Raw genomic sequence first — 26428 nt, forward strand, 5'->3', positions numbered from 1 at the left:
ATTTAACGCCTGGGATATGCTTTTGGTATGCTTTATTTCTCCTCTCCTTATTTTACTTACATGGCTGTTTGGTTTTTTAACTATGGAGCTCCATACTATGGAGCTAGAAGGGTGTCAGTATTCACAAACTCACATATGTGATCCCCACATGCACAGGACAAGATGCATACATGCACAGAGTAAGATCCATACATGCAAAGGAAATGATCCACACATGCACATGACAAGATCCAAAAATGCACAGCACAATCCACACAAGTGCAGAAAAAGATCCATACATGCAAATGATGATCCAAAAAGGCATATGAATGTAATATTTACAAGTAAAGATACACAATTATATCTTAATTTATACCCTACCAGGGGTTTTTAACAACTTCGCTGCATTTGTGTGTGGATTTTTTTAAACTCCCCTAATGTGACTCAGTTCATTTTCTTTTTTTTTTTACCAAGCTGGAACCAATTAGGTAACTCCACTGCTGCAGCCAACCACATGAACATTTAACACATGAGCAATGATTTTGTTATAGAATACAATAAAATAGAATAGAATAGTTTTACTTTATTTATTCCAAGCTGGGAAATTGTAGTGTAGCAGCAGCTTTACACATAGTGACAGTCACAACACAATAAGATAAAGAAAAAGTAAAAAATCACATAACATCCACACGTATTTACATTATAAAAGTACAGTGAACAGTCCTAAGGTGCAGTGAACAAATTATAAATAATGTATTAAAAACATGAAGTGCAGTACAGTACAGTGCTGGTTACTATATGCTGAAACAAGAGGTTATTTTTTATTGTACAATGTGAAGGCATATGGCAGGAAAGATATCCTGTATCTGTCCCTTCGACAGCGGAGCTGGAGCAGCCTGTGAGAAAAGGTGCTCCGCTGTCTGACCACTGTGTGGTGGAGAGGGTGCTGATCATTGTCAATGATGGATAAGAGTTTATTCAGCGTTCTCCTCTCCACCACAGTCTCAAAAGACTCCAGCCTGAGTCCAAGTACAGAACCAGCCCTCCTGATGATTTTATCAAGTCTGTTGGTATCGCTGGCTCTAATACTGCTGCACCAACACACAGCAGCAAAGAAAATGGATAAATTATATGGAATAGTAGAATGCCACTGAAGCCAACAGAAAGAGGCAGAGATATTTGGATTCTATATCCTATTCCAGCTGTTGCTTTTCATGTTTTGTGTTGTGTTAATTAAAAACAACCCACATTGGTTAATATTCTTTCACCTTTTTTAAAGATATGTTTAATAAGATTATATTAAATCAACAACAGTTCCACATTAAAAAAAAATAATAAAGCAATGAATAAATAGTGTAGTAGAAACAAAGTTTTTTTCAGTTACAGACAGCCAAATTTTGATTAAGTAAGGAATGCTATTTAGAGGCATGGCGGAGGCATTTAAAGAGGCTGTTTCAATTTAGTCTCTAAAGGGATTGTTAAGTCTTCTATCATTCATACTTTTCACATAGCTTCCAGAGTTGACCCCCAACCCCGCTCTGCACTCTGCCCAGGCATTCAAACTCCCTGCTTAGCCTCCAGAGCTAGACCCAGATCTGGCTCAGATCTACCACTATCCTCCTCCAAAGAGCCGGTAGAGAGCGTGCCAGAGAAAGACCACTGACCATACACCAATCTGGAGCAAAGAGAACTAACAGCAAGAAATATAGCAAGGTGTGATTGGTTTATAACAAAAAAGTATACATGTGGTATATGTTTTACGAGATTGGCAAAAAATAATGAGGTTATCTACTTGGTTGCAAATCAAAGATTGTTAAAATTGGATTTGTGCATTGAGTCACATCAGGTAAGTTTCTAAAATCAACACAAAAATGCACAAGTAGTTTATAAATAAAGATTAAATTGTGTGTGCATCAGAAATAATTTTGTGAATCTTGTCTTGTGAATATGTAATTTGCATGTGCTTGTTTAAATCATTATTTGCATGTGTGGATTTTGAGCATGTGTGGTTAAAATATGTGAGTTTGAGACTTTTCTAGCTCCATATTAAACAAGTTATGTAACCATCGTCTAAATAGCTGGATTTATTAATATTGTTGATATTAAATTAAATGACCTACCTGAACGATCATTTACATTATTTCTAAAATCTGTTTTTCCACTGTATTTTATTTAGGAGTCTCAGGATTAAAAAGGGATGACTGTTTACATTGAATCCACACTTTTCAGAACCACCTTCTTAAGAAATTTTAAAAAGATTGTTTTCCCCCACCTTAAAACTAGCAAAGTGCAAATAATAAGAGAATAAATCCGAAGGTAATTTGGTTTTTAGAGTCACAAAGGTTTTTATACTTTTTCAGGGCTTTTTTGTTTGTCTTTTAGCGATTTTTTAGATAAAGATTTAATATTTTCTGATTGGAAAACATAACATAGTTATCTGTTTAGATTAAGCAATGAATAATAATCTTAACCTGTACCTAATTTGCTTTGTTTTGATGTGCACAAATTGGCCTTCTGTTTTATTTACATTACTGGAATTAGGGTACGTTTTGTGATTTATAATTATTGATACAGTCTTATGGAAAATTGTAATATTTTATTTTGTAGTTTTTATTACAAAATTTCCCTATGAATAGCAGAGAATTAAACGTTTAATCAGCTTGCCTGGTATCACTGTTTTGTATTTTTTGTGTCTTTTTTCTCGACAGCGCCCTCTAGTGTCTACTGTGAATAACAACCAGTTGACACTGTTCAACATCAGTGAAGATGGCGGAGGGGGAATTGAACGTGGATAGCCTCATCTCTCGTCTTCTGGAGGGTAATTTATCTTCTTAAATGTGTTTTGTTTAACACAGCAGAAGTTCGGGTTTTGCCATTCGGGTCGTCTAATTCGAGTGTTTCACTAACTACCGTTTCTTTTTCTTTTTTAAAGGATCGCAGGCTAGTGTTAGCAGCTAAGGCTAACATCAGCCGTTGGTATCGTTGTATCCCCGGGCTAGCTGCTGCTAGCATCGCCGTTAGCTGCCTGGCCGTGTTTATAAACACTTCCAGCAATGAACGCCTACATGTTTTCATTGGCGCAGTTTTATTAGAGGCTTTGCGTAACTTACAGTAACCCCCCCAATTGTTTTAAATGCATAAAAACATTTTGTGCATTGCGGTTTTATAGCTTCTGTTTTTATTTTGCACATTTATTTTCTAAACGGTTGATGTTCAGTAGGAGGGGCGGGGACGTTTTTGCTTTGCCTCGGGCAGGTTGTTTGAAACGGCCCCGTTACTAACAAGTGGAAGGCAACACATAAAAGCAAAACAAAATACAGCATTAACTATTAGCTACTCTTTTTTTTTTTTTTTTTTTTTTTTGCCAATATAGGTGTATTTCTTTGATTGCATTGTCTTTAAATGCATTTGTTCTTCGGCATGAACTCAATGGGGATTATCCCTGTATGGTAATCTTGTGTATAATTATACTCAATAATTACTCATACAGATACGTTTTTTTTAACTACTACATTTACTGTAATGTTATCTTAAACATTTATTTTGTTTCTCATGTATACACTTAATCAGGATATATATATAAAAAAGAAGAATACAGCTTTTTGCTGGTTATACTTATCTGTATTTTTTTATGAGTAATGCTCCATTCCCACACATTGTCTGCCATACATTCACACTCTCCTTGCCAATAAAGTATTACACTGGTTAGATGTGCTTACACTGTTCTTTATGCCCACTCCACGCCTAGTGCAAATTTTAGTGATGGAGATTCTACTGTTCAGGGAAAAAAAGAGGATGCATTGCAACTACAGGTCCTTTTCAAAATATTAGCATACTGTGATAAAGTTCATTATTATTATTATTTATTTATTATTTCAGGTATTTTATTGTCTTAATACGGATGATTTTGGCATACAGCTCATGAAAACCCAAAATTCCTATCTCAGAAGAGAATCTGTGGGATATTGTCAAGAGAAAGTTAAGAGACTCAAGACCCAACACTCTGGATGAGCTAAAGGCTGCTATCGAAGCATCTTGGGCCTCCATATCACCTCAGCAGTACCACAGGCTGATTGCCTCCATGCTACGCCGCATTGAAGCAGTCATTTCTGTAAAAGTATTACGACCAAGTATTGAGTGCATAACTGTGCGTAATTATTTGAAGGTTGACTTTTTTTGTATTAAGAACACTTTTCTTTTATTGGTCAGATGAAATATGCTAATTTCATGAGATAGAATGAATAGTTTTTTTCATGAGCTGTTTGCCAAAATCATCCATATTAAGACAATAAAAGACCTGAAATGTTTCAGTTATTGTGCAATGAATCTAAAATATATGAATATTTAAGTTTTATCATTGGTCTTTTTATTTTAGCTACATATGTTTTAACAGTTGAGATTTGAAAAAATAAATGCCATTTTACAGACTTGATGGTCGTCTGCGTGCATCTACTGCAATGCATCAATGTAGATGTTCATTGGATATCTTTTATAGCAATTCAATGTTAAATAATTTGAAAACAAAACAGATGTGTGTGGGTGAGAGTGTTGAACTACAATGCATAGAATGCTCTGCATAGATGATTCCACAATCCCATTCTAATCCGTCATGGTTGAATGTTTTCACATAAGCCAACTCTCTTTGTTGTGTTTAATGTTTTGAATAGAGGCCATTCATTCACCCAACCGAAAAAGAATATCTCCCTTTTCATTTGATATTTGACCAGAATCCCATGGTTTCTTTGTGTTTGCCTCAAAGCTGCCCTGTTTTTTTAGTTTCACATTTTATTTGGTTTAAGTGTGTGGGAAGCTTTACTGATTCATCCTTCAACATATATTTAAATCCCTTTCAATTGTTTGTTTCTTTCTAAAGACTCATAAGAAGATAAAAGTGCAAAAGTGAGACATATTTGATCTTTAAATTGTTTTTACCAGTCAATAAAGGGGCAAATTTAGCTGTAATTGGTTTGTGGCCACAATCATGGGTTTCTATTATAAACAAATCCTGTAAAACATAAGTGATATTAACTTTCTGTTTATGCTAGAAATGTTTTTCATTATTTTTTTTTGGGGGGGGGGGGGGGGAGTGGCAGTTAGTATTGTTGTAGTATAGTTTTTTTTTTTCCAGTTCAAAAATCGACTGATAGTCTGCAGTCTGCAGTAATTCTCTCATTTGCAATGGTTTATCGATTATGTTTAAAGGTGTGTCAGCCTTGTTATTAGGATTACCTCGTAGTTCAGACTTTTTCCGCTCAGTAACCAGAAGTAACCAAAGTTAGGCCTTTTAGTTAAAGCCGTTTGCCCAATAAAGGATTATTTCTTCTAGTAGTAATAATAAAGTAGTAATAATAAAGCAAAAGCTTCAAACAAATACCAAGAGAAACTTCAACACTTGAAATACACAAGTAAAAAAAGAATATTCTGAAATGAATTTGCATCAAGTGTAGGTATATTTTTATGGTATATTACCTTAGAGCAGGCAGAAATCCAGCAGTCAGTGTTCTGTTGGCCAATTTTAGATTTTTTGTTTTTTTGGAGATGTTGCAAGATAACTGTCATCTGTCTGAATTGGTAAATGTAGGTTTATAAACTGAAATATATTTAGGTTTTGTATTTCTTTCAACTCATACATTTGTGACAATAAACGTGTAGAAATTAGGAATACATATTTGAACTGTAAAAAACTACAAGTAAGATTCATCACATATTTACAAGTAGAAACCTAGACCCCCCTGATGAAGCTGTTACAAGTTGATTTTAGCAATGCACCTGTGCACACAAAATGAACGAAAAGTAGATGAAGACAAAAACGGATCCATCAAAAGAGCATTATATTTTTGCTGAAACCTTGTTTTTAACGCACTCAGAGTATATTTTCTATTACTGGTATTGGAGCCGATTCTACTACTTTCAGCTTTTGCCACTGGTTGATCTGATAAACCTAATCTCTTCTAGAAGTGGCAGTCTGCAGCATGCCACTGCAACAGTGAAATATTGAGCGTTAAAGCCGAGTAGGCTGATCATCCCAGCTTAACGTACTCCATGCTGATGGGGTCTGCTAATGAGCACAAATGCACTGAATGTGGGTAAAAAGTAGATGGCCAATTATCAAAAAAAAAATAAAATAAACAGGCTAAAGCTCTATAATGTTTTGGGTCATCGGATGCATCATCTGTAAATGTTTGTTATTTTATCATGTTTGATTTAATGTCTAAACCTTGTAGCGCATTCAATTATATGACTAATCAGTGACAGAAACAGAATGGAAGTTTGAGTGCTTTTGTTGGAATAGGATGTCAAATGTGGGTGTAGATTAATATGTACAGAAAAGCATTCCCTAAGGTTTACATTAGTTTTCATTTTTCTCTTTTCTATTGGTTTGTTTAAAAAAAACAAAAAATGTTAGAAAGCGAATTTTAGCAAACCATTATTTTTTCTTTCACTCTTTCTTGGACCTTTTCCTGGCATTTAGCTGTATGGAACAGATAAAATAACTATAGTTTTTGAGTAATTATGCTATTTTAGCCGCTGTTAAAAAAAAAGAGGCTACTGAAACCTGAGAATACAATAAGTTTTCTTTTGTTTCATTTACCTTTAAATAATCCATTTTGACATCACCTTATTCAGTTGCGGACCCCAGCCAGCATTTAGCAGCTCTCTCTTTTCCTTTTACTGTTCCAAGATGGGTCAGAATAACATAAAGTAGGTTAAGCCCACACTGGTGCATCAAAGGCCAAACAGCAAACACTGCGAGTTAGGATGTTAGCGCTTTCACAGCTTCAGCACCGGGTTTCTAAAGTTCTGCTGAGGCTAATCGGTTCTAAGCATCATCTTTACACTCCCAGTTCCTCTGCTTAGAAGAAGACTGAAGTGGTTCTGCTTGAAGCGTGATTCCAACGTTGCCCCTTTCTGATGCTGCCCCTGCTGCTCCTTGAGAGAAGACCTCATTATTAAAGCTGACAGTCTCTCTTACAGTCATGTTTTGCTCTTACAGTGCGAGGATGTCGTCCGGGGAAGATAGTCCAGATGACTGAGGCAGAGGTACGTGGCCTTTGCATCAAATCCAGGGAGATCTTCCTCAGCCAGCCAATCCTGCTGGAGCTCGAGGCTCCTCTGAAGATTTGTGGTCAGTGCTTTCTGTTTCTGTTTCCTAACCATCATGTACTTATTTTTACCTCCAAGGAGATTATGTTTTTTGTCGAGTTTGGTTCTGTCTGTGTGCCGGATAACTTTAAAAGATATAAACCGATTTTAATGAGATTTTTACCAAAGGTGCACCACCATCCATGCAACAATCCATTCCATTTTGGTGATGATCAACATTTTAATCCGGATGCAGGAATTTTGTAAGGATTCTTCAACATTATTGGCAGAACAAGCACTTACCCCCTAAATCAGAGAGTGGCAGCACTGACTATTGATAGCTTTGGACTCAAAAAAGTCCTGAAGTATTTTAATGAAGCCAAAAACACAGGAATGGTGAGCCATGCCTCGCTTGAAGTCCTGATCTGCTGACTAAATAAGAAAGCCGAGTGAATGAAAAACGTGAGAACAGAACATTTGGTAATGATCCAGATCATGTGTGAGTTTTAGCTCTAGGTAAAGGTCACAATATGGGGCAGCATTTGTTGCTTGGTGGAGGTCTGGGCTCTCTGAGGAGGGCTTTTCTAGTTTTGGTCTTCTGTCTTTGTTTCTTTGGTATTCTCCAAACATTTTTATTAGAGTCCCCTTAAATCGATTTTTTTGTTTGTTTGTTTGTTTGTTTGTTTGTTTGTGTCTTTTCTATTAAAACTATTATTCCTGCTGTTCAACCATATAAGCCACTATGCAACTATGACTAAAATATGGCCAAACAATTGATCCTGAATTTGTGAATAGGTCTAGATAACTACTTTATATGGCATGGCAGAAGGTTTTAAATAAAATAAAGACCTGACAGAGTTTACTCTACACACAATATGATGTCATCTCTGATATCATCTAAATAATTAAGGACCACTCGGGGCTCCTCCTGGAACAAGCCAAAAGAGAAAGCAAAATGAGTGAAAAAAGACAAGATAACATAACTTTCTGCTTGCTTGATTTGTTCTGAAGAATTTTATTTTTTAAGTAGTAGTGCCTAGACCTATCAACTCAGAAATGTCGGTCTGCTTTTATTCACAGAGCAGTATTTCTTAGAAACCTTGTGTCCTGGCATTGGTTGATAAAGAATACATAACCAAAGAATGAATCTTATGGATGCACAACATTTATTTTTCCACTGATATCTAATTTTGTGATATTTTATACCTCAACCAATCATTAACTGTTAATCATTTTTCCTCTAGACCTACTGATAAACACTAGTTTTTTCCCCTGTCCTTTTATAATAATTATAAAATAGCAGTTTGGTTTTCTGTAAAAAAAACAAAAAAAAAAAAACAATATTTTTACTTGAGCATGTTTCCTGTGGCCGACTAATGCACCAGTTGGGTGCACATGTCCCTCTGGAGCTGCATGCGTAATCTTCACTCATTTGTCACGAAAACAGGACCTCTTATATAGTTCTATTGGGATAATAGCCATTATCTAATGTTTAGTTTTATGGCTGAAATTAGCTGATGATAATACGAATCCGTAATTAATTTTCATGCAGTTTCTATTTCAATTAGATCAACGTTTAGTGGACATTCAGGCTAAGTTTGCAGATGCCCCTTCTTGCCAAAGGGCTTCGAGAGAGTTTCACAGTCTGAGACACCAAAGTCCAGCTCAGAGACCCTGTGTCTCTGCTTTGAAGCCCTGCAGCTCTTTTCTTAGGTCTCGGCTTCAATGTTTCATGCCTGTTGTAGATTAGGTTAGTATATCTTGAAGTTATTTGCAGTTTTATTTTTTTGTAGAACCAGTTAAGTTATGTAAAACAAATACATAATATAGTTTAAAGAGCTTACCTGTTTAAGAAATAAATTGAGGTTTGTGACTAAAAATATGAAAGAAATTGAGAAGTGCAGAGGATATAAATGTTTCTTTGATGTTTCTATAATAATTTTTTTAAAGGCTGTACCCTAAAATCCATTAACTGAATTTAGAGAAGCTCTTTCTGCCAGCGAAGTGATGGGTGCACTGTAGTGGCAAAGTAGTCCACAAAGCCTGGTCTGCACAGCCTAGAGCAGCAATTTGTTGTTTAGCTCTGTGCACTGTGTGTGTGCCAGCGTTCTGCTTGTTGGATTTTAGACATTTAAGAATAGAAAAACGGCAAAATACAAAACACGATGTTGATGCGGTGACATTGTGTGGTCATATATCTACGGGTGCCAGCTGTGGCTAGGGTTTTGGTGCAGAAAATACCAAATACCAAGCTCGGATAAAATATAGGTTTCTGTTTTGGTTGCTTCACTTAGATTTTAATTTGTATTTAATGTTATCTCGTAATGAGGCACTCCCACAAAATGACTAGGACATAATTTAAGTTCCTTTCTTTGTTACTATAAAGTCAGTTATTATTGTCCTTTTGAGGTTAAGACCACTTTAGTCATCTTTGTCTATACTTCTCTGCCCAAATGAGAGCAACTTTTAAATTGACACAAAAGGATACTAAAGGCAGCAGGCCATGGCTGAGTGATAAAATGAGTGTCCCCAGCAGAGACTTTGTGCTTTACATTTAGAACTCATCTGAAAGGTCAAGGATGAAAGACTTCTTGTCCTAAATCCTCTGAGAGTAGTTACAAGAAAATTTAAAACCTATCTTGGTGTAACTGCAGGTGGATTATGTATCCTTTCCTTTCATGAACGGCTATTGAAATACTTTCCTTTCGAGCACATTCTTTTTTTAACCATGTTTTAAAGTAGGGATGCACGATATTGGGATTTTGGCCGATATCCGATATGCCGATATTTTAAAACTCATGTAGCCGATAACCGATATCGATACCGATGTTAAAGCTGGACAAAAATAAGTAGTAATTGAAAATAGCAGTTTTATCCAGTTTAATTCTGAAAAAAATCTTCTTTAAGGAACCTTTTGCTATCCGATTATAACCGATCAATTGAAAAAATAATCGACAGATAAATACTTGTTAGTTGCGGCGTAATGTAAGGTCACAACAAGAAATTATCTTTTTAGATTTTCTGGTAGATAATAGATTTCAAAGTGCATGAAAAAGTTAATTTGAAGAAATTATTTTTATTTTCCTTTTTTAATGCTGTTCCTTTAATGTCAGAAATCTAACCTGAAGCACATTTTGAAGGTTCTGCTTTTCCCCTCAATGTGTCGAATAATTTTTCAGGTTTTTAGGAGGTGGTGGTATGAAGGGTGATAGAATTAAACTTTACTGTCATCACACTGTCACAAGTACAAAGTAACGAATTTCACCCTTTGCATTTAACCTATCCCTTTGGGAGCAGTGGACTGCCATTGTGCGGCGCCCGGGCAGAGTGGCAGTCCATGGGAGTGGGACTTGAACTTAGAACCTCTGGGATCCAAGCGCAATGCCCTTACCACTAGGCCCCCACTCCCTTGTTTGCAGTGTTGAGGCCATTTTGCTTCTTCTCTTGTTATTGATGAATCATAAAAAAAAATATAAAACGTAACATTTTGTATGTCAACTTCCATTTAGGTGACATCCATGGGCAGTACACTGATCTGCTGAGGCTGTTTGAGTATGGAGGCTTCCCTCCTGAAGCAAACTATCTCTTCCTGGGTGATTATGTGGACAGAGGGAAGCAGTCCTTGGAAACAATCTGCCTTTTGCTTGCCTACAAGATCAAATACCCAGAGAACTTTTTCCTGCTAAGAGGAAACCACGAGTGTGCTTCCATCAACCGCATCTATGGATTCTATGACGAGTGTAAGTGAGTTTATACAGGAGTAGATTCTGAATCACACCAGACATTCAGTTCCTAAAATGTGTGCTCGTATATTTGCAGGCAAGCGCAGATTCAACATTAAGTTATGGAAGACCTTCACAGACTGCTTTAACTGCCTCCCCATTGCAGCCATCATTGATGAGAAGATATTCTGCTGCCATGGAGGTGAGGAGCTGAAGTTGGCTCTGTTTTGAAGAAAAAGAGAAAGTGGCAGATTTTGCAGACATTTTAGATGCATATAGTTTTTTCTTTAATCATAAGTCTATGTTTACTTTCTATCTCAGGGCTTTCACCTGACTTGCAGTCAATGGAGCAGATCCGCAGGATCATGAGGCCAACAGATGTGCCAGACACAGGTACTGCTTCCTTATATACCATTCACAGTACCTCTGGACAGCGGCCACACATTTTCTTTTATAATTATTTCAGATGAGTGCAAGCACCCTCTGTTCCCCAGAATCTATGTCCTGTGTGTGTTAGGCTAAATTCTAAGTTTTTTATAATTATTGTTTTCTGCTTTGTGTGCACGTGTCAGGCCTCCTGTGTGACCTGCTGTGGTCGGATCCTGATAAGGACGTGCAAGGCTGGGGAGAAAATGACCGTGGAGTCTCCTTCACCTTTGGGGCTGATGTGGTCAGCAAGTTCCTAAACCGCCACGACCTGGACCTCATCTGCAGAGCCCACCAGGTAATTACTGAATTTGAAGATGCTCAATGTACTACTAGCCATGCTTCTCCAGTTGACAGACCCCATTAACTATTTGTTTTCCCTGCATCATACATAGAGTGAGCCTGTAATGATAAGGCCGATGTTTTCCTTGATAGAATTGTTACAACCGTGTGGAAGTTCTCTCTACCTTACTGTTTCCATTTTGTTTTTGTTTTTTAAACTTTTGTTAATTTTAATAGGATTTTTTCCCAGACATTAATACATGGTATTACATATCTGGAAACTGTGAGTCAAGGAATTTTAATTCCTTGTGAGTCAAGGAATTCAAATTTTTGTTTTGCAAAAAACGCAACAATTTAAAAGTGGTGTTTATTTTAATGAATTCACCTGATTAACAGTTTGGTAGATCTACAGATTTAGAGTATGCCTGCACTAGCTTGACATGTTTTTCCAAAGCAACTCTAGCTCAGTCAGATATGGATGGAAAAGGGTCTTAGAACATCAGTTTGAAAGTCTTCCCACACATTCTCAACTGAATTTAGTTCTGGACTTTAACAGTGTAAAGCATTACCTTTATAGCCATCTTTCCATCCAAATTTATTGAGAATTTTAAGCAAACTTTCAAAAAGTTGGAAACAATGTGAATAGGGGGTTTTCATGTGACGTCGCGCTCACGTGACTACTCAGCGCGTCCGCCATATTAGGTGGCAGCCTTAGGCAGTATTGACAGTGAAAAATGGTGAAATCGTGTGTAATTGTTGGTTGCACGGCCCGTGGAGGTGGAGATCAACGCTCTTTCTATCGCATACCAGCCGTAATCGTGAATCAATGTGAAAAAACAAAACAGCTATCTGAACAACGCCGTCACCTATGGCTGACACGGATATCCAGGTCCGATTTGGACGGTGTTAAGCTGGAACACGCCAGAGTCTGCAGTGCTCACTTTGTCACAGGTAATTAACTGTCAAGCATTTAAAACATGTAAGAATATATTAATAATAGGGTTTGGGCGTCATGACGTATTACTTTCCGTGGCCGCAATGTTGACCGTCTCCGCCGCCGCTACTCAGACTACTGCCTATGACCACCGCATACTGGACTCCCTCTGTCTGCCGTGTTTTAATTTGATTAATTTCACCTTAACTTGATTTCAACCAGCGGGAAAAGGCTCAAATATGTGAGAAACCCGGAGGGTTTAGGGAGGTTTGGCAGTTAACGTTACTAACCAAACCTTTGAAACACATAGCAGCTAGTTAAAAGTACATTACATGCCTGAGTGGTTGTTAGCACTAACGGTTAGCACTGTTTGCTGGCTTTATGAGCTGCAGCTCCTGAACCCATCCATTCGTAAACTGCACATGAGACTCCAAGGACTTGTAGCTTTGGAACTGTTCGCGCACCGCCGGCCGTTAGCCACCTAGCATAGCGAGCCCTGCGTCGGATTGTTTACATTTTTACCATCTTATTAAAACTCACCCGTCCACGTATGATGGCGATTTCCTTCATGTAAATCACTTCGACATCTCGTACCCAACCAGATGTGAACTGGTTGTGAGCCTCTAGACCCTTGTACGCTCTCATTTCCTCCAGAGTGTGCAGAGGGTTTTCACTGAACACCGGGTAATGAACTATGTTACCGTGCTCTACATTTGGCCAATCATCTGGATTAGTGCTAAACACTGCAAAAAATAGAAATCTCAATAAGTAATTTTTTCTTAAAATAAGTGTGTTTTTCCTTGAATTGAGGAGGTAAGTAAGACACTTTGCCAATGGAACAAGACAATTTCCTTTTAAAATAAGAAAAAACTATTTTATCGTCTTATTTCAAGTAAATATTATCTAACTATCTTATTTTATGAGTAAAAATACTCATTCCATTGGCAGATCATCTTATTTACCTGCTCAAATTAAGGGTAAATATACTTAATTTAAGAATTTTTTTACTTATTTCTGGATTGTTTTTGCAGTGAACAAGGCACCGTGGAGGGCATAGGGGTCCATATGGTCGATCACGGAACATTTCCTCAGATATGTTCCATGATCTGGTGGCTCTAGCGTGCTGGCGTACTTATCTATTCGCGACATGATATATTTAATATACGATAATATGCCACCCAAGATGGCGGACCGGGAGCTGGCCAGTGACGTCACTGAAAACCCCCTATTATCCATGTTTTAATTAACGAGGAAAAGAGACATCATATTTTGACCTTATGCTTGGCTGTAGTAAACAGGAAGTAGAGTTAGCAGGCTAGCACAGACCAGTGATGGACTGAGGTTTTAATGAATTTGTTGCAGTCGGCAAATTGTAATTATTCTATCAGGTCAGTATTGTATTAGTGAAGGCTCATGCCATCCGGAGACATCAAGAGAGAAGTATGATTCTAACGCTGCATTCAGGATGCCAGCTTTAGGCAGAAACAGCTCATCAGTCATCTGATATAAATATTTGCTTCATCAGAACTAATTTGGAAAATATGTTTCAATCTCCTTTTAGGTGCATTTATGCTTACTGAAAAAAATATAGACCATCTCCAGCAAGTGTAAAAAAAAATGTATGAAGTTTCCTAAGTATGATTCAAAATGCGCAAAAAAGGGTTGATGGAAACACATCTGTTTAGGGTTGTTGTTTCCCTGTATTTTCACCCCAGCTTTAAGGCTTTGGCAGCCTTAAATCAGATTTCTGCTTTTATTCCTCCACCACCATGTTCAGTGGTTGGTGATGTATATTTACAAGTTAGGGCTGAAACAATCTCATTGATACTGATTAAGACCTTTTGTTTGCATAGCAGTGTATTATTTTTGAAACAGCCTTTGTCAGTTATGCAGATAAATCTCTACAACTACAAAACAGGTTAAGCAAAGACCATATAATACTGCAGCCTAATGCATCAATAAAAAATGCTCTGTGTAACAACAAGAAACTACATCTGGGAAAGAAAAAAAAAGAAAAACTAGGGAATGAATAAATTAAAGCTCTGACTGCCAGATCAGCTTAATATTCTGTATCAGCAAACTGTATGTCTTTTTTTTGTAGGCGATGACTTTGTTCCTGCCTCTCTTCAAAACACCTTTCTGTAGCGCATGCCCCATTGTCCTGAAAAGATTCTACAGCTTGAGTTTTGAATCTCTTAAGCTCTTGTGGAATAAACATTGGCCTCTTGGCTACTTCTCTGATTTATGCTCCTTTCCTGCCTGTCAGATACTTGTATGTATTTAAATGTCTTAAGTTGTGCAATACTGTTTTGTTCCAGCTGATGAGTGGAACATTGTTTCGATATGTTGGGATACTGTTTAATAATCTAACACAGTGTTAAACTTCTACTGTGTGTCCTGGTCTTAGTATTTGTTCAAAAATGTTCAGTAATAAAACTATAAGGCCTTCATAGAACGACTGGAGTTAAAGTTATAATTTAAACACATCTGATCTCCATTTACTAATTAATTGACTTCTGAGTTTGCGCCCATCTCTGTTTTGTATTTGTATCTGTTCTGAATTCTGTGGCTATGAGATTAATCTTTGTTTTAACCACAGTGCCTGTGTTAATCCTCAGAAGGTTTCATGTTTATGTTTTTGTTTGCTCTGTCCTTATTGCATGGTCAGTTACTGAGAGTGGATGAAGATCTGTTTGTTGCTATCGATCGCTGTGGGCGTTAGAATAACACCAAGTGTCTTAAAACAGGTTGTGGAGGATGGATACGAGTTCTTTGCCAAACGCCAACTGGTCACACTTTTCTCGGCTCCAAACTACTGCGGGGAGTTTGATAATGCAGGCGGCATGATGAGTGTGGATGAGTCTCTCATGTGCTCCTTCCAGGTAGATAAAAAGAAAATGGAGTTCTGTTTTTTATGGAGTACTTCATTGGTACAGAAATAATCAATCTATTGTCTTCTCTGTTTTAAGATCCTAAAGCCCTCAGAGAAGAAGGCAAAGTACCAGTACGGTGGGGTCAATTCTGGTCGGCCTGTGACCCCACCGCGCACCACCCAAGCTCCCAAAAAGAGGTGAACACCCAGCTGTGGCTTTTCTCCCCACTCCTCGTCATTTTTATCCATTCCAGATAACCTAATAACGCCCCTTGAAGAAAGAACATCAGGGCTTATCTGATTGTCCAAATCCTACTCCTCTCAGCCAGCCTCTCGTCAAAACCACTGACAGCTTTTTTCTTAATGTGGATGTGTATATAAACTTGCTGTGATTTATCTGTTAGGGTTTTTTGCCTTTATGTTAAGATTTTTTTTTTTTTTTTTTTTGATAAAATGATTAAAAGTTAACCTAGTTGTGGTTTAATGCTTATGCTACTTGAGGTTATCTGGGAGTCTCTGCTGTGTAAGGAAAGGTTTTGTTTTCCGTCTGAGTGAGATGACAAGGTTAACATAAAAGACACATTTTTTTGGTCTTCGTGAAAACTAAATGAAGATTTGACATTCTTTTACTTTAACCTTTAAGAGGGAAAAAAAAAAGATTCATCTTGTGTGTTTTAATCGGGTCTGCATATAAGCTGCAGCTCCAAACCAACAGACGAAAAAAGAAAAAGAAAAAAAATGATTTCAACTGAACACAGCATGTGTAGTACTTTTAGTGGTTCTTGTGCACATGTAATTTTTTGTCAACTGTTAATAAAGAGCATCTTCATATTTGAATGAACAAATTAGGCTCCTTTAACTGTGGACTGCATCAGAATGTCTTCTTGGCATTGGTTTGTCTATTTCCGTTTTTCTTCCTGTACCTCATCTCTAATCCTACACAAAAAACATGCTGCTTTCTTTCAATAGCAGGTATTGATGCTGTTCTGTCATTATTTTTTTCATCCTGATTGTTTCCACCCTTCCTCCCTTCCTCTTATCCTCTCGATTTGATGACTGATCAGACAGTGTTATGAATGTCATGGGGGTTGGCAAGTATTGTTATAAGTTGATGATAAATCAAATTACAAAAATAAGAACCTCAGAGACCGCCATTAATATTTAACCATTTTATTCTAAGGTTGTTTAATACTAGCTTTCTTCTCCTCACCCATTCAGCTGAGGTACAAGGTGAGAAAACCAGCAGAGCTGGGAGTGGGCGGGAAGTTTTAGCTTTGTTGTGCGATTGTGTTGCCACCTGGTGTGTAAATATGAGACTACGGTGCAAAAAAGAAAAAGTCTTGTTTTACAGTATCCAAATAAACTGGGAAGGATTTTTTTTTCTTCACGACATTGCCAGTATGAAATGTGGTGTTGCTTAATGCTCTCCACTACCACAGTTAACACTAACCAGCTAAAAGGTTGGTTGGTGTCATCGTTAGTTTTTACTGATCATCAGATGCTTTTGAAATCTTAAACAGTTTTATTTTTTTTTCATTTTGGTTTGTTGTATTTTTATGTTTTTCATTATTATTAATTACTTTTGATCTGCCTAACTTATTTCCTTGGTGTTACCAAAAGCTGTTTTGCAGTTTGTAAAAGTTTATTTCCAAGTGAATACATTCAATAAAGTTGTTGAAAACAAGTGTTTTGTCCTTTCATCTTTTTAAACATGTGCCTCAATATGTAATTGAAATAAACACTATCAATCGCACTATTATATAACATTTAGTACTTCCTAAATAAATACGCAGATCCAAAAACGTATGTTTTTTTTTTCTAAATATATAGCAAAACCTCTGTAGGACTACAGTATGTGTGTTTACTATCTGATGGCTCTAAGGGTTAACACTTATGTCCTTGGCTGCTTCAATCTGCAGTTGTATGTGTACCCCCTCGCTAAAGTTCATAGGTGAGAAAAACCAGATTTACTGTTTCCACCCTAAGTTACTCCAAATGAGTTCTGTATATGTATATATATATATATATATATATATATATATATATATATATATATATATATATATATATATATATATATATATATATATATATATATATGCACTGTTGCTGCATGCTTATCCTGGAGAGAGAAATTCAGTAACTCAGTACAATAAGCTGGGTTTCCTTAGATGGAAGACATGTCACTATATGCTGTATAGATAAAATTAACTGAAAATAAAGTCAAATAAATACATTTGGTCTATCCAAACTTATTCATTTAATATATATATATATAAGAACAATCTAATGCTTAGCTATTAAAAATACATATTTTTGATGAAACTGTTAGGGGTGTCAATTGGCATCAGTGAAAGTGATATTTTGTCTAAATAATCATATCTAACATGTTTACTGCTGATTAGATTCAAAGGAAAATAAAATGTTACTGTAGAAGCAGGACAAATGTGGTAGTATTAGAGATACTTTTTCAGTTTCCTCATGATGATGGGGAACTCTTTGAATCAGGCAGGTTTTATTTTAACCAACCCTTAATGAATATGGAAGAGTTGAAACAACTAACCAAGTCATAACTTGATTATAATTAGAATAAGCTTAATTTGGTAGGTATGTGTACACATTTGACAAATATTAATTTGTGCATACTAATACAATAAGACAATAATACAGTGGCAAAGAAAACGATTATAGGCTGTGGAATAGAGAACATATATGCATACTATAAACAAAATGGGCATTTTTTTTATCATTCAAAATATCTGTTTTTAAACCCCTATGATCAATTGTTTACATTGTAAAAGCAAAGTAATTGCAACACATTGCATAAAAAGGTGTCACAGTTTAGTACAGTTATCATGAAGAAGAATGATATTCAGTCTCAATTGTAGTTTAGTAGGTGGGTATTGTGTATCTGAGGCAGGCCATTTGGTGCTTTTATTTACATAATGTTTAGATTCATATACATCTATTTATAGACGGTTTTTTTACGATTATTAATCTCTTTTTCAGATTATATCCTAAACATATCGGCTGTGATTCTTTTTAGTTGCAACGAATGCAATTAACTGTTTCAGCATGAATGCATTGAGTGTGAGTGCATTTTTTTTTTTGTGTGTGTGTGCAGAGTTTGAATGTTGTACAACCTCTGGCCTAATGGGGGCAGCATATCCCCCTCCAGTGAGATATCTCAGACCGCGTTACCACCGCTGTCTATAAACATGGATGGGTCACACTGAATGCCTAGAATGCTCGTGGAGCGTTTGTAGATCTGCGCAACGTCCGGGACAAGTGCTAAACCAGAAGGGCTAGCTCTGTGCACCGTCATCTACATCATATTTAGCGGAAATAACTGATAAACTTTCTAACACTCTGTTAAAGCAGGTTTGTTTTTAATCGAAGGAATATATTTGTTTTAAGTTGAGGGCTAGAGCGGGTTATGTTGTTGTTTTTCGTGCTTAATGCTAACATGTGTCTCATGCTATAGCTAGTTTCTGTTGTTGACAGGTCTGAAGTTCAGTGCACTTTACTATGACTTAATATGTAAATATGTAGTAAACGGGGCTTTTTTATCAAGCTGCTGGTTTCATTGTTTTATTGTTGTTTATATAGCCTGCACTAATAAAGACATTTCAGGTAACTATTGTTTTTCACTAAATAATCAAAATTGATGTATCCACTATCACTGAAAATAATTTTCCGTGTGTTGCTCAGAGCAGAATTGATGGCGACAGGTTAAAGATCTTTAACTTTATTTTCATGCTTTTTTGTATTTGACGCTCTGATAGAAATCCAAAGTCAAACAGGAGGGTTTTTTCAATGATTTCACTGGAAATGAACTAAAACAGTTTGTAACAAAATGGAAAAAAATTGACCCAAGAAAGTAGGAAACTATAATCTTCAAAGTGAAGTTTCCCTTAGCATTGATCAGATCTCCAACATAAAATGATCCAGCAATCAATCATTTCATTAGGACATCGCAATTTAAGATATGTTTTGATGAAACCACAGAATAGTTCACTGTAATATAATTTGTCTTATTAAAAAAAAACAATAAATTACTTCTATGCTTTATTGATGTTTGTGATCTAAATCATATTTTTTTATTGTAATAGATAGTGAAACTTGTTTTTTGTTTTTAAATACTTGAACAATAATACAATTATTGCTTTCTTTTACTTTCTAATGTCATGTTTCTCTCTACTGTTCTCGGTAAAAGCTTTTATAGTTTTTTTGTTTTTTTTTACTGAAAACTTTAAAACAATCTAATGACATCTGTTTCTTGTTTCCTTGAACAACAGCTCTGTGTCTGATGTCCAATGGCACCATGTCCACCGTCAACCCCTTACTTCAGCTTCAACAATGAACTGTGGGAAGCTCCCGGCTGTGAGTGAAGAATGGCTAGGTTTAGGCTTAAATCCTGCATCAGCTTAATCGCATTGGCCTTGCTCCTACTCATTATAACGCTGGTTTTAAAGACTCTCACCCCTGAGGACTCCCCTTTTCACAGGCCTGTTGAAGTTCAAGTCGATCTTCACAGACAGACTGCTTCTCAGAACCAGAGGGAATACAACAAAAGACCTGTAGAGATCAAAATGAGTGACCCTGCTGAGTCAGACAGGGATGCAGAGCTGGAAAGCACACTGAGGAAGTACCCTCCTCCAAACTACTATCTCCATGCCTTCTACTATATTTGGTATGGAAACCCCAAGTTTGATGGCAAATACATCCACTGGGACCATCCACAGCTGCCACATTGGGATGCACAAGTGGCTCAGCAATATCCACAAGGAAGGCACGTACCCCCTGAAGACATTGGGGCCAACTATTACCCATCCTTGGGGCCTTACAGTTCCAGGGACCCCGCTGTTTTAGAGGCACATATGCAGCAGCTGCGTACAGCAGCCATTGGTGAGAACAATATAAAGCTTGGCTATTAGATCAAGGATTATCAGTGATTAAAACTCTTTACTTTCCTATAAACTTTTTCAAACTGATGACATTAATAGGATGACATAAGGTTCAATGTATCCACCTTTTTGTACTGGGAAATTGTATTATTCTCTGGTAATAATAATATTTGTCTGCTAAGGATAAAATTCAACGTTGTCTTTTGTTGTTGAGAATATTTCAGTGTGTTTTGGGCCATTGAGGTCTGCTTCCAAACAGAAAGATATTGTTGTGGTTGATTTGCGAAAGGTTTCTCTTATAAATGGCAAACAGGATTTGGAACAAAAAAAGTAGAATCTGTTTTTGCCAACATAAAAGTTGCAAAAACATTTCTTCTGTTTTGCTTGAAGTGCAGAGTTAGAGGAAGGAAGAAAGGCAAGCGCCCAATAAGACAAACTAAGTCTGGTTTAACATGATGAAAATGTAGTTGGGTTCCTTTTTTTTTTTTTTTATAATTCCTCAATCTTTTTGTAAGATCATTATTAAGGTTCAGTCCGGTGTTCAGTGAGATCAGCATACCCTGTCAGCCCAGCATACCCGTAGTCAATACGCATGCTTACGTCGGATTTGTGTATCCCTTTAGTTTTGTACAACAAATACAATTTAAACTACCTAAACGGATGTGTAACCCTTTAGTCATGTCCCTAAAAAACAATTTAAGGTCAGATCGCCATGCGCTTGAAAAAACACCAAAAAGTATGTCATGAAATCATTTTTTTGTACATGACTAAAGGAATACATGCTCATTGAGGTAGTTTAAAGTGTACAAAACTAAAGGGATAAACAGGGATATACTAAAGGGATTAACAGGTTTTGACTATGGTTATGCTGGTCTGACAGGATATGCTCATCTGATGTAATCTATGCCAAGAAGGACACATAGAGTTAGTCCTTGGAGAGAAAACCTTTCGGCCACGTTTAGTAAATGTTGAACAGAGATTCTCTGACCACTGAGCAGAGAGGAAAGTAGGTGTAGAACTGCAAGTCAAAGACCCAGTCCAGTTCGCTGAGACATGAAACATTAGATTGAAGGCCAAGAGTCAGGTGGATAATCTGATAATCTGGACCTGTTTTCGGCAACAGAAGCGCTCGGAACATTAAGGACGTTCTCCGAGTAATTCAGACTTTTTCCCACAAAATAAGTCAGACATTTAGAAATTAGGGCTGGGTAAAAAAATCGATTTAATCGATTTTTAATCGATTCCTTTACATTTTTGCAAAATCGATGTGTAGGGTATGAGATTGATTAGTTTTATAGTGATGTGTGCAACGTTCACATTCAAATGAGCAGGCATGTGCAAATGCCGACCCAAGTAACACACCACTCAGCAAGCTGTCCAAACTGAAGTCTGATGCTGGAACCATTTTGGATTTGAAACAGCTAAAGATAATGTGCTGGATATGTGACATTAAGGTGACTTCCCACTACATTGATAATGAGTGGCGCCTCGCATCTCCTGCTACAGACCACCAAGATTATTCAAGCCAGACAGCTGTAAATATAGCCAATAGGTTGACTGAAGACATTAACAAAAGGGGGCTAACCAGCAAACACCCTGTAGTTGTTACAAACAACGCTGCAAATATGGTTTGTGCATTGAAGATAATGCAGCTCATGCATGTCTGCTGCTGTGTCACGTCTGCTTGCTGGAGAGAGGCTTCACTTTTTCACTTGTCACAAACAAGTTTGCACTTTTAACACAGCTTTGTTCACATCTCAACTTTAAACTGTCTGATTAAGAAGTTTGCTCTTTGTGTTTAATATGATCATATTTTGAAATACAGTTGAACAACTTTCATTATTGTAAAAACAGATCGAATCGAAATTAATCGATTTAGAACTGTATGAATCAAAATTAAATCGATTCAGGACTTTGGTGAAAATACCCAGCCCTATTAGAAATCCAGATCATGTGGTTATTTGAAGAACAATGCTCACAGTCCTTTACATGGAAGTTTGACCAGCTGGTCAGGATTATTCTGGGACTCCTGCCTTCTTATGGACACGCCCCACAGAGAATCCCAGAGTGACCCAGAACTCTCTGGAGGAACAGGATTTTCCCCTCTTGCCTGTAAAGATCTTTGGACCCCTTAAGCCGGGCACACACTGTGTTTTTTTTTGTCATGCAAGAATTTTTCAATCGGACTTAGTTTCAGCCTTAATCTGGGGTTGTGTAGTATACAAGGGGTAACGAGGGGCAATCAGCTTCTAAGGACCACCCCCCTATCAGGAATTGTAAGGTTGGGAGAAAATCAAACATGTTTGAAATTCAGTCAGTGGTCGTGAGGTCGCAACAGATCATCAGGCCGTACAGTGCGAGAACATGCATCTTGAGCCGTGAACTTTCAAACCCTGTGGTTTCATCGTACAGTTTGAGCTGTAGCTGCATGCAACGATTGAAAATATTGCAAAGTGTATGTCCGGCTTCAGAAAGAGCTGAAGACGGCCCAGATTCTGGCTTCAGATGATCAGAAGTCAGTAACGGTCTTGATTGATGGATAGATTGAAGAATCAGGGGAACAAAACTGACTCAGGGAAAGTAAAATACTGAAGAATAAGCCAACATAACATTAAAATCTGATTACCTAATGTTGAGTCTGATTTTGTGTGTGTTTGGTCATCAGGTGTCATCGCTGTTTCCTGGTATCCCCCTTCAACGAATGATGACAATGGTGAGCCACTGGATGAGATAATGCCCACACTGTTGGAGGTAGCTCATAAGTACCACATAAAGGCGAGTTGAATAAAGCTTCATGCTTTCTGAGAAATCTTATCAGATGTTGAACAAATCCGATGGAAAATATATTTTTCCATTTCCAGGTTGTGTTTCATATTGAGCCCTACAAAGGAAGAGATGAAGTAAACATGTTTACCAATGTCAAATACATCATTGAGAAGTAAGTGTTGCTTTAGATTAGCTGATTTTATAGCTGTCTTCCATAATCAGTGAATAAATGTCTTTATTTACAATTGTTTGCAAATCTCTTCTCCTTAGATACGGAGACCATCCAGCTTTTTTCAAGTATCGAACAAATGCCGGCAAGCTCCTTCCACTTTTCTATGTGTATGACTCGTACTTGATTAACTCGGAGCAATGGGCCAAGCTGCTTAAACACACAGAAAGCGGCAGCATCAGGGACACACCGTATGACGGGATCTTCATCGCCCTGCTGGTCGAAGAAAAGCATAAAAGGGAGATCCTGACCGCAGGGTTTGATGGCATCTACACCTATTTCGCCACCAATGGTTTTACCTACGGCTCCACTCAGCGCAACTGGGTCTCCATCAAAGCTTTCTGCGAGGATAACGACCTCTTATTCATTCCTAGCGTGGGCCCAGGATACATCGACACCAGCGTCAGGCCGTGGAACTTTAAAAACACTAGAAACCGCATCAACGGCAAATACTACGAAACCTCACTGAGCTCTGCGCTGGAGTCGAGGCCGGATTTTATCTCCGTTACATCTTTTAATGAGTGGCACGAGGGGACTCAGATTGAGACAGCAGTTCCAAAAACGGGTCTAAGTGTATACCTGGACTATCTGCCCAACAAGCCAACCATCTACCTGGAAATAACTCGCAAATGGGCGGCAATATTTGGTGGAGAGAGACAAAGGTGGCAGGACTTATAATCAAAACCATTTATTTATGGTCTATACTAAACTACTGAAAAACTGCATCTCTTTTTTAAGTCAATTATTATGAGAAAGTCCACATTACCTACAGTCACTGTCATTATCTTAATTTCAACCCCAGTCATGAATGTGTTTTTTGATTTGCACTTGAACTGTTATTTTCTGTTCAGAACATTAGAGTAAAATAAAAGTTCTATACACTTTTATTAGAGTGAAAATGCTTGGTTGAACAGAGCAGTTTTTAGCCTGGATATGAAAAGAGAGTCTCAGTGTTCCTGATTTAGGAGAGAAGGCATTCGGATGGATGCAATAATACAAGCTTGCTGTAACAAGACTCTGGACCAGTTTTGCAGTGGTTGACGGGGTGAAAGACAGGCGGATGTGGCTGCTATATCTCAGGTGGAAGTAGACGGATTGAATAATGTTCTTAATGTGAGTTTGAGAAGGTTAAGTACCTTCAAAGGCTTAAATCTTACAAATACCTGAATTACTGTGCACATATGCAAAAACTCAGCAAGCAAGCTAGGTTTAGTGTTGATCTACTATACAATGTTCCTATTGCTTATTGAGAACAGGATTAAGCTTTTTTGAACAACACATCTTGTGAATAAAAGGTCAATAAAAGATATTTACTTTCAAAATATTTTTTTTAACCTTTTGAAACCTGAAATTAAACTTCCTGGTAAAAGGAGGCTTTCTACTTACAATGTGTAAATAACATGTTGGCGAAACGTACATTTCTAAATGGACCAGCTGCATATCCTGATCAGGATTAGGCAGTTGTTGCAAGCCTGAAAAAATAGGGCAACATTATACAGGTGCTGGTCATAAAATTAGAATATCATGAAAAAGTAGATTGATTTCAGTAATTCCATTTAAAAAGTGAAACTTGTATATTATATTCATACATTACATACAAACTCATATATTTCAGATGTTTATTTTGTTTAATTTTGATGATTACAAATGACAACAAATGAAAATCTCAAATTCATCATATCAGAAAATTAGAATATTACTGAAGACCAATAAAAACAAAGGATTTATAGAAATGTTGGCCAACTGAAAAGTATGAACATGAAAAGTATGAGCATGTACAGCACTCAGTATTTAGTTGGGCCTCCTTTGGCCTGTATTACTGCAGCAATGCGGCGTGGCATGGAGTCGATCAGTCTGTGGCACTGCTCAGGTGTTATGATAGCCCAGGTTGCTCTAATAGTGGCTTTTAGCTCTTCTGAATTGTTGGGTCTGGTGTATTGCATCTTCTTCTTCACAATACCCCATAGATTTTCTATGGGGTTAAGGTCAGGAGAGTTTGCTGGCCAATTAAGAACAGGGATACCATGGTCCTTCAACCAGGTACTGGTAGCTTTGGCACTGTGTGCAGGTGCCAAGTCCTGTTGGAAAATGAAATCTGCATCTCCAAAAAGTTGGTCAGCTGCAGGAAGCATGAAGTGCTCTAAAACTTCCTGGTATGTGGCTGCGTTGACCCTGGACCTCAGAAAACACAATGGACCAACACCAGCAGATGACATGGCACCCCAAACCATCACTGACTGTGGAAACTTTACACTGGACTTCAAGCAACGTGGATGAAGTGCCTCTCTTCTTTTCCTCCAGACTCTGGGACCTTGATTTCCAAAGGAAATGCAAAATTTACTTTCATCAGAGAACATGACTTTGGACCACTCACCAGCAGTCCAGTCCTGTTTCTCTTTAGACGCTTCTGACGCTGTCTGTGGTTCAAGAGTGGCTTGACACAAGGAATGCGACAGCAGAAACCCATGTCTTTCATACGTCTGTGTGTGGTGGTTCTTGAAGCACTCACTCCAGCTGCAGTCCACTCTTTGTGAATCTCCCCCACATTTTTGAAGGGGTTTTGTTTCACAATCCTCTCCAGGGTGCGGTTATCTCTCTTGCTTGTACACTTTTTTCGACCACATCTTTTCCTTCCCTTCGCCTCTCTATTAATGTGCTTGGACACTGAGCTCTGTGAACAGCCAGCCTCTTTAGCGATGACCTTTTGTGTCTTGCCCTCCTTGTGCAAGGTGTCGATGGTCGTCTTTTGGACAACTGTCAAGTCAGCAGTCTTCCCCATGATTGTGTAGCCTATAGAACTAGACTGAAAGACCATTTAAAGGCTTTTGCAGGTGGTTTGAGTTAATTAGCTGATTAGAGTGTGGCACCAGGGGCCATCAATTTTGAACCTTTTCACAATATTCTAATTTTCTGATATGATGAATTTGAGATTTTCATTTGTTGTCATTTGTAATCATCAAAATTAAACAAAATAAACATCTGAAATATATGAGTTTGTATGTAATGTATGAATATAATATACAAGTTTCACTTTTTAAATGGAATTACTGAAATCAATCTACTTTTTCATGATATTCTAATTTTATGACCAGCACCTGTATAGTACAGGATATTGACTCATATGATTCAATATCCTTTTAAGGCTGTGGTGATTCTAACTGATCATATCAGTCTCCTAAGCTCAATGGGAAAAAAAGAGAAGACTAATAAAAAATCCACTAAATACAG

The 26428-nt window shown here is 37.4% G+C and overlaps 2 protein-coding genes across 5 annotated transcripts; both read left to right on the top strand.

The window, feature by feature from the left end:
* Positions 1–2687: 2687 nt before the first annotated feature.
* On the top strand, positions 2688–16635 carry LOC119775196 (serine/threonine-protein phosphatase PP1-beta catalytic subunit-like). Its single transcript, XM_038273087.1, has 8 exons — positions 2688–2797; positions 6974–7105; positions 10572–10802; positions 10882–10986; positions 11106–11177; positions 11357–11508; positions 15174–15308; positions 15396–16635. The coding sequence occupies exons 1-8, from the start codon at positions 2746–2748 to the stop codon at positions 15498–15500; spliced, it is 984 nt and encodes a 327-aa protein (XP_038129015.1). The 5' UTR covers positions 2688–2745; the 3' UTR covers positions 15501–16635.
* A 1898-nt stretch (positions 16636–18533) lies between these two features.
* manea (mannosidase, endo-alpha) lies at positions 18534–24047 on the top strand. 4 transcript variants are annotated; one of them, XM_038272995.1, is made up of 7 exons: positions 18558–18679; positions 18908–18931; positions 19597–19681; positions 19806–20206; positions 22871–22980; positions 23067–23143; positions 23242–24047. In XM_038272995.1, the coding sequence occupies exons 4-7, from the start codon at positions 19891–19893 to the stop codon at positions 23876–23878; spliced, it is 1140 nt and encodes a 379-aa protein (XP_038128923.1). In that variant the 5' UTR covers positions 18558–18679; positions 18908–18931; positions 19597–19681; positions 19806–19890; the 3' UTR covers positions 23879–24047. The 4 variants fall into 4 exon arrangements, with proteins under 4 accessions (XP_038128913.1, XP_038128896.1, XP_038128923.1 ...); XM_038272985.1 differs by lacking the exon at positions 18908–18931 and having other exon boundaries at positions 18534–18679; XM_038272976.1 differs by having other exon boundaries at positions 19597–20206.
* The last annotated feature ends 2381 nt before the right edge of the window (positions 24048–26428 follow it).

Source organism: Cyprinodon tularosa, unplaced genomic scaffold (assembly GCF_016077235.1).
Source record: "Cyprinodon tularosa strain WSP-4 unplaced genomic scaffold, ASM1607723v1 ctg120, whole genome shotgun sequence".
Classification (NCBI taxonomy): domain Eukaryota; kingdom Metazoa; phylum Chordata; class Actinopteri; order Cyprinodontiformes; family Cyprinodontidae; genus Cyprinodon; species Cyprinodon tularosa.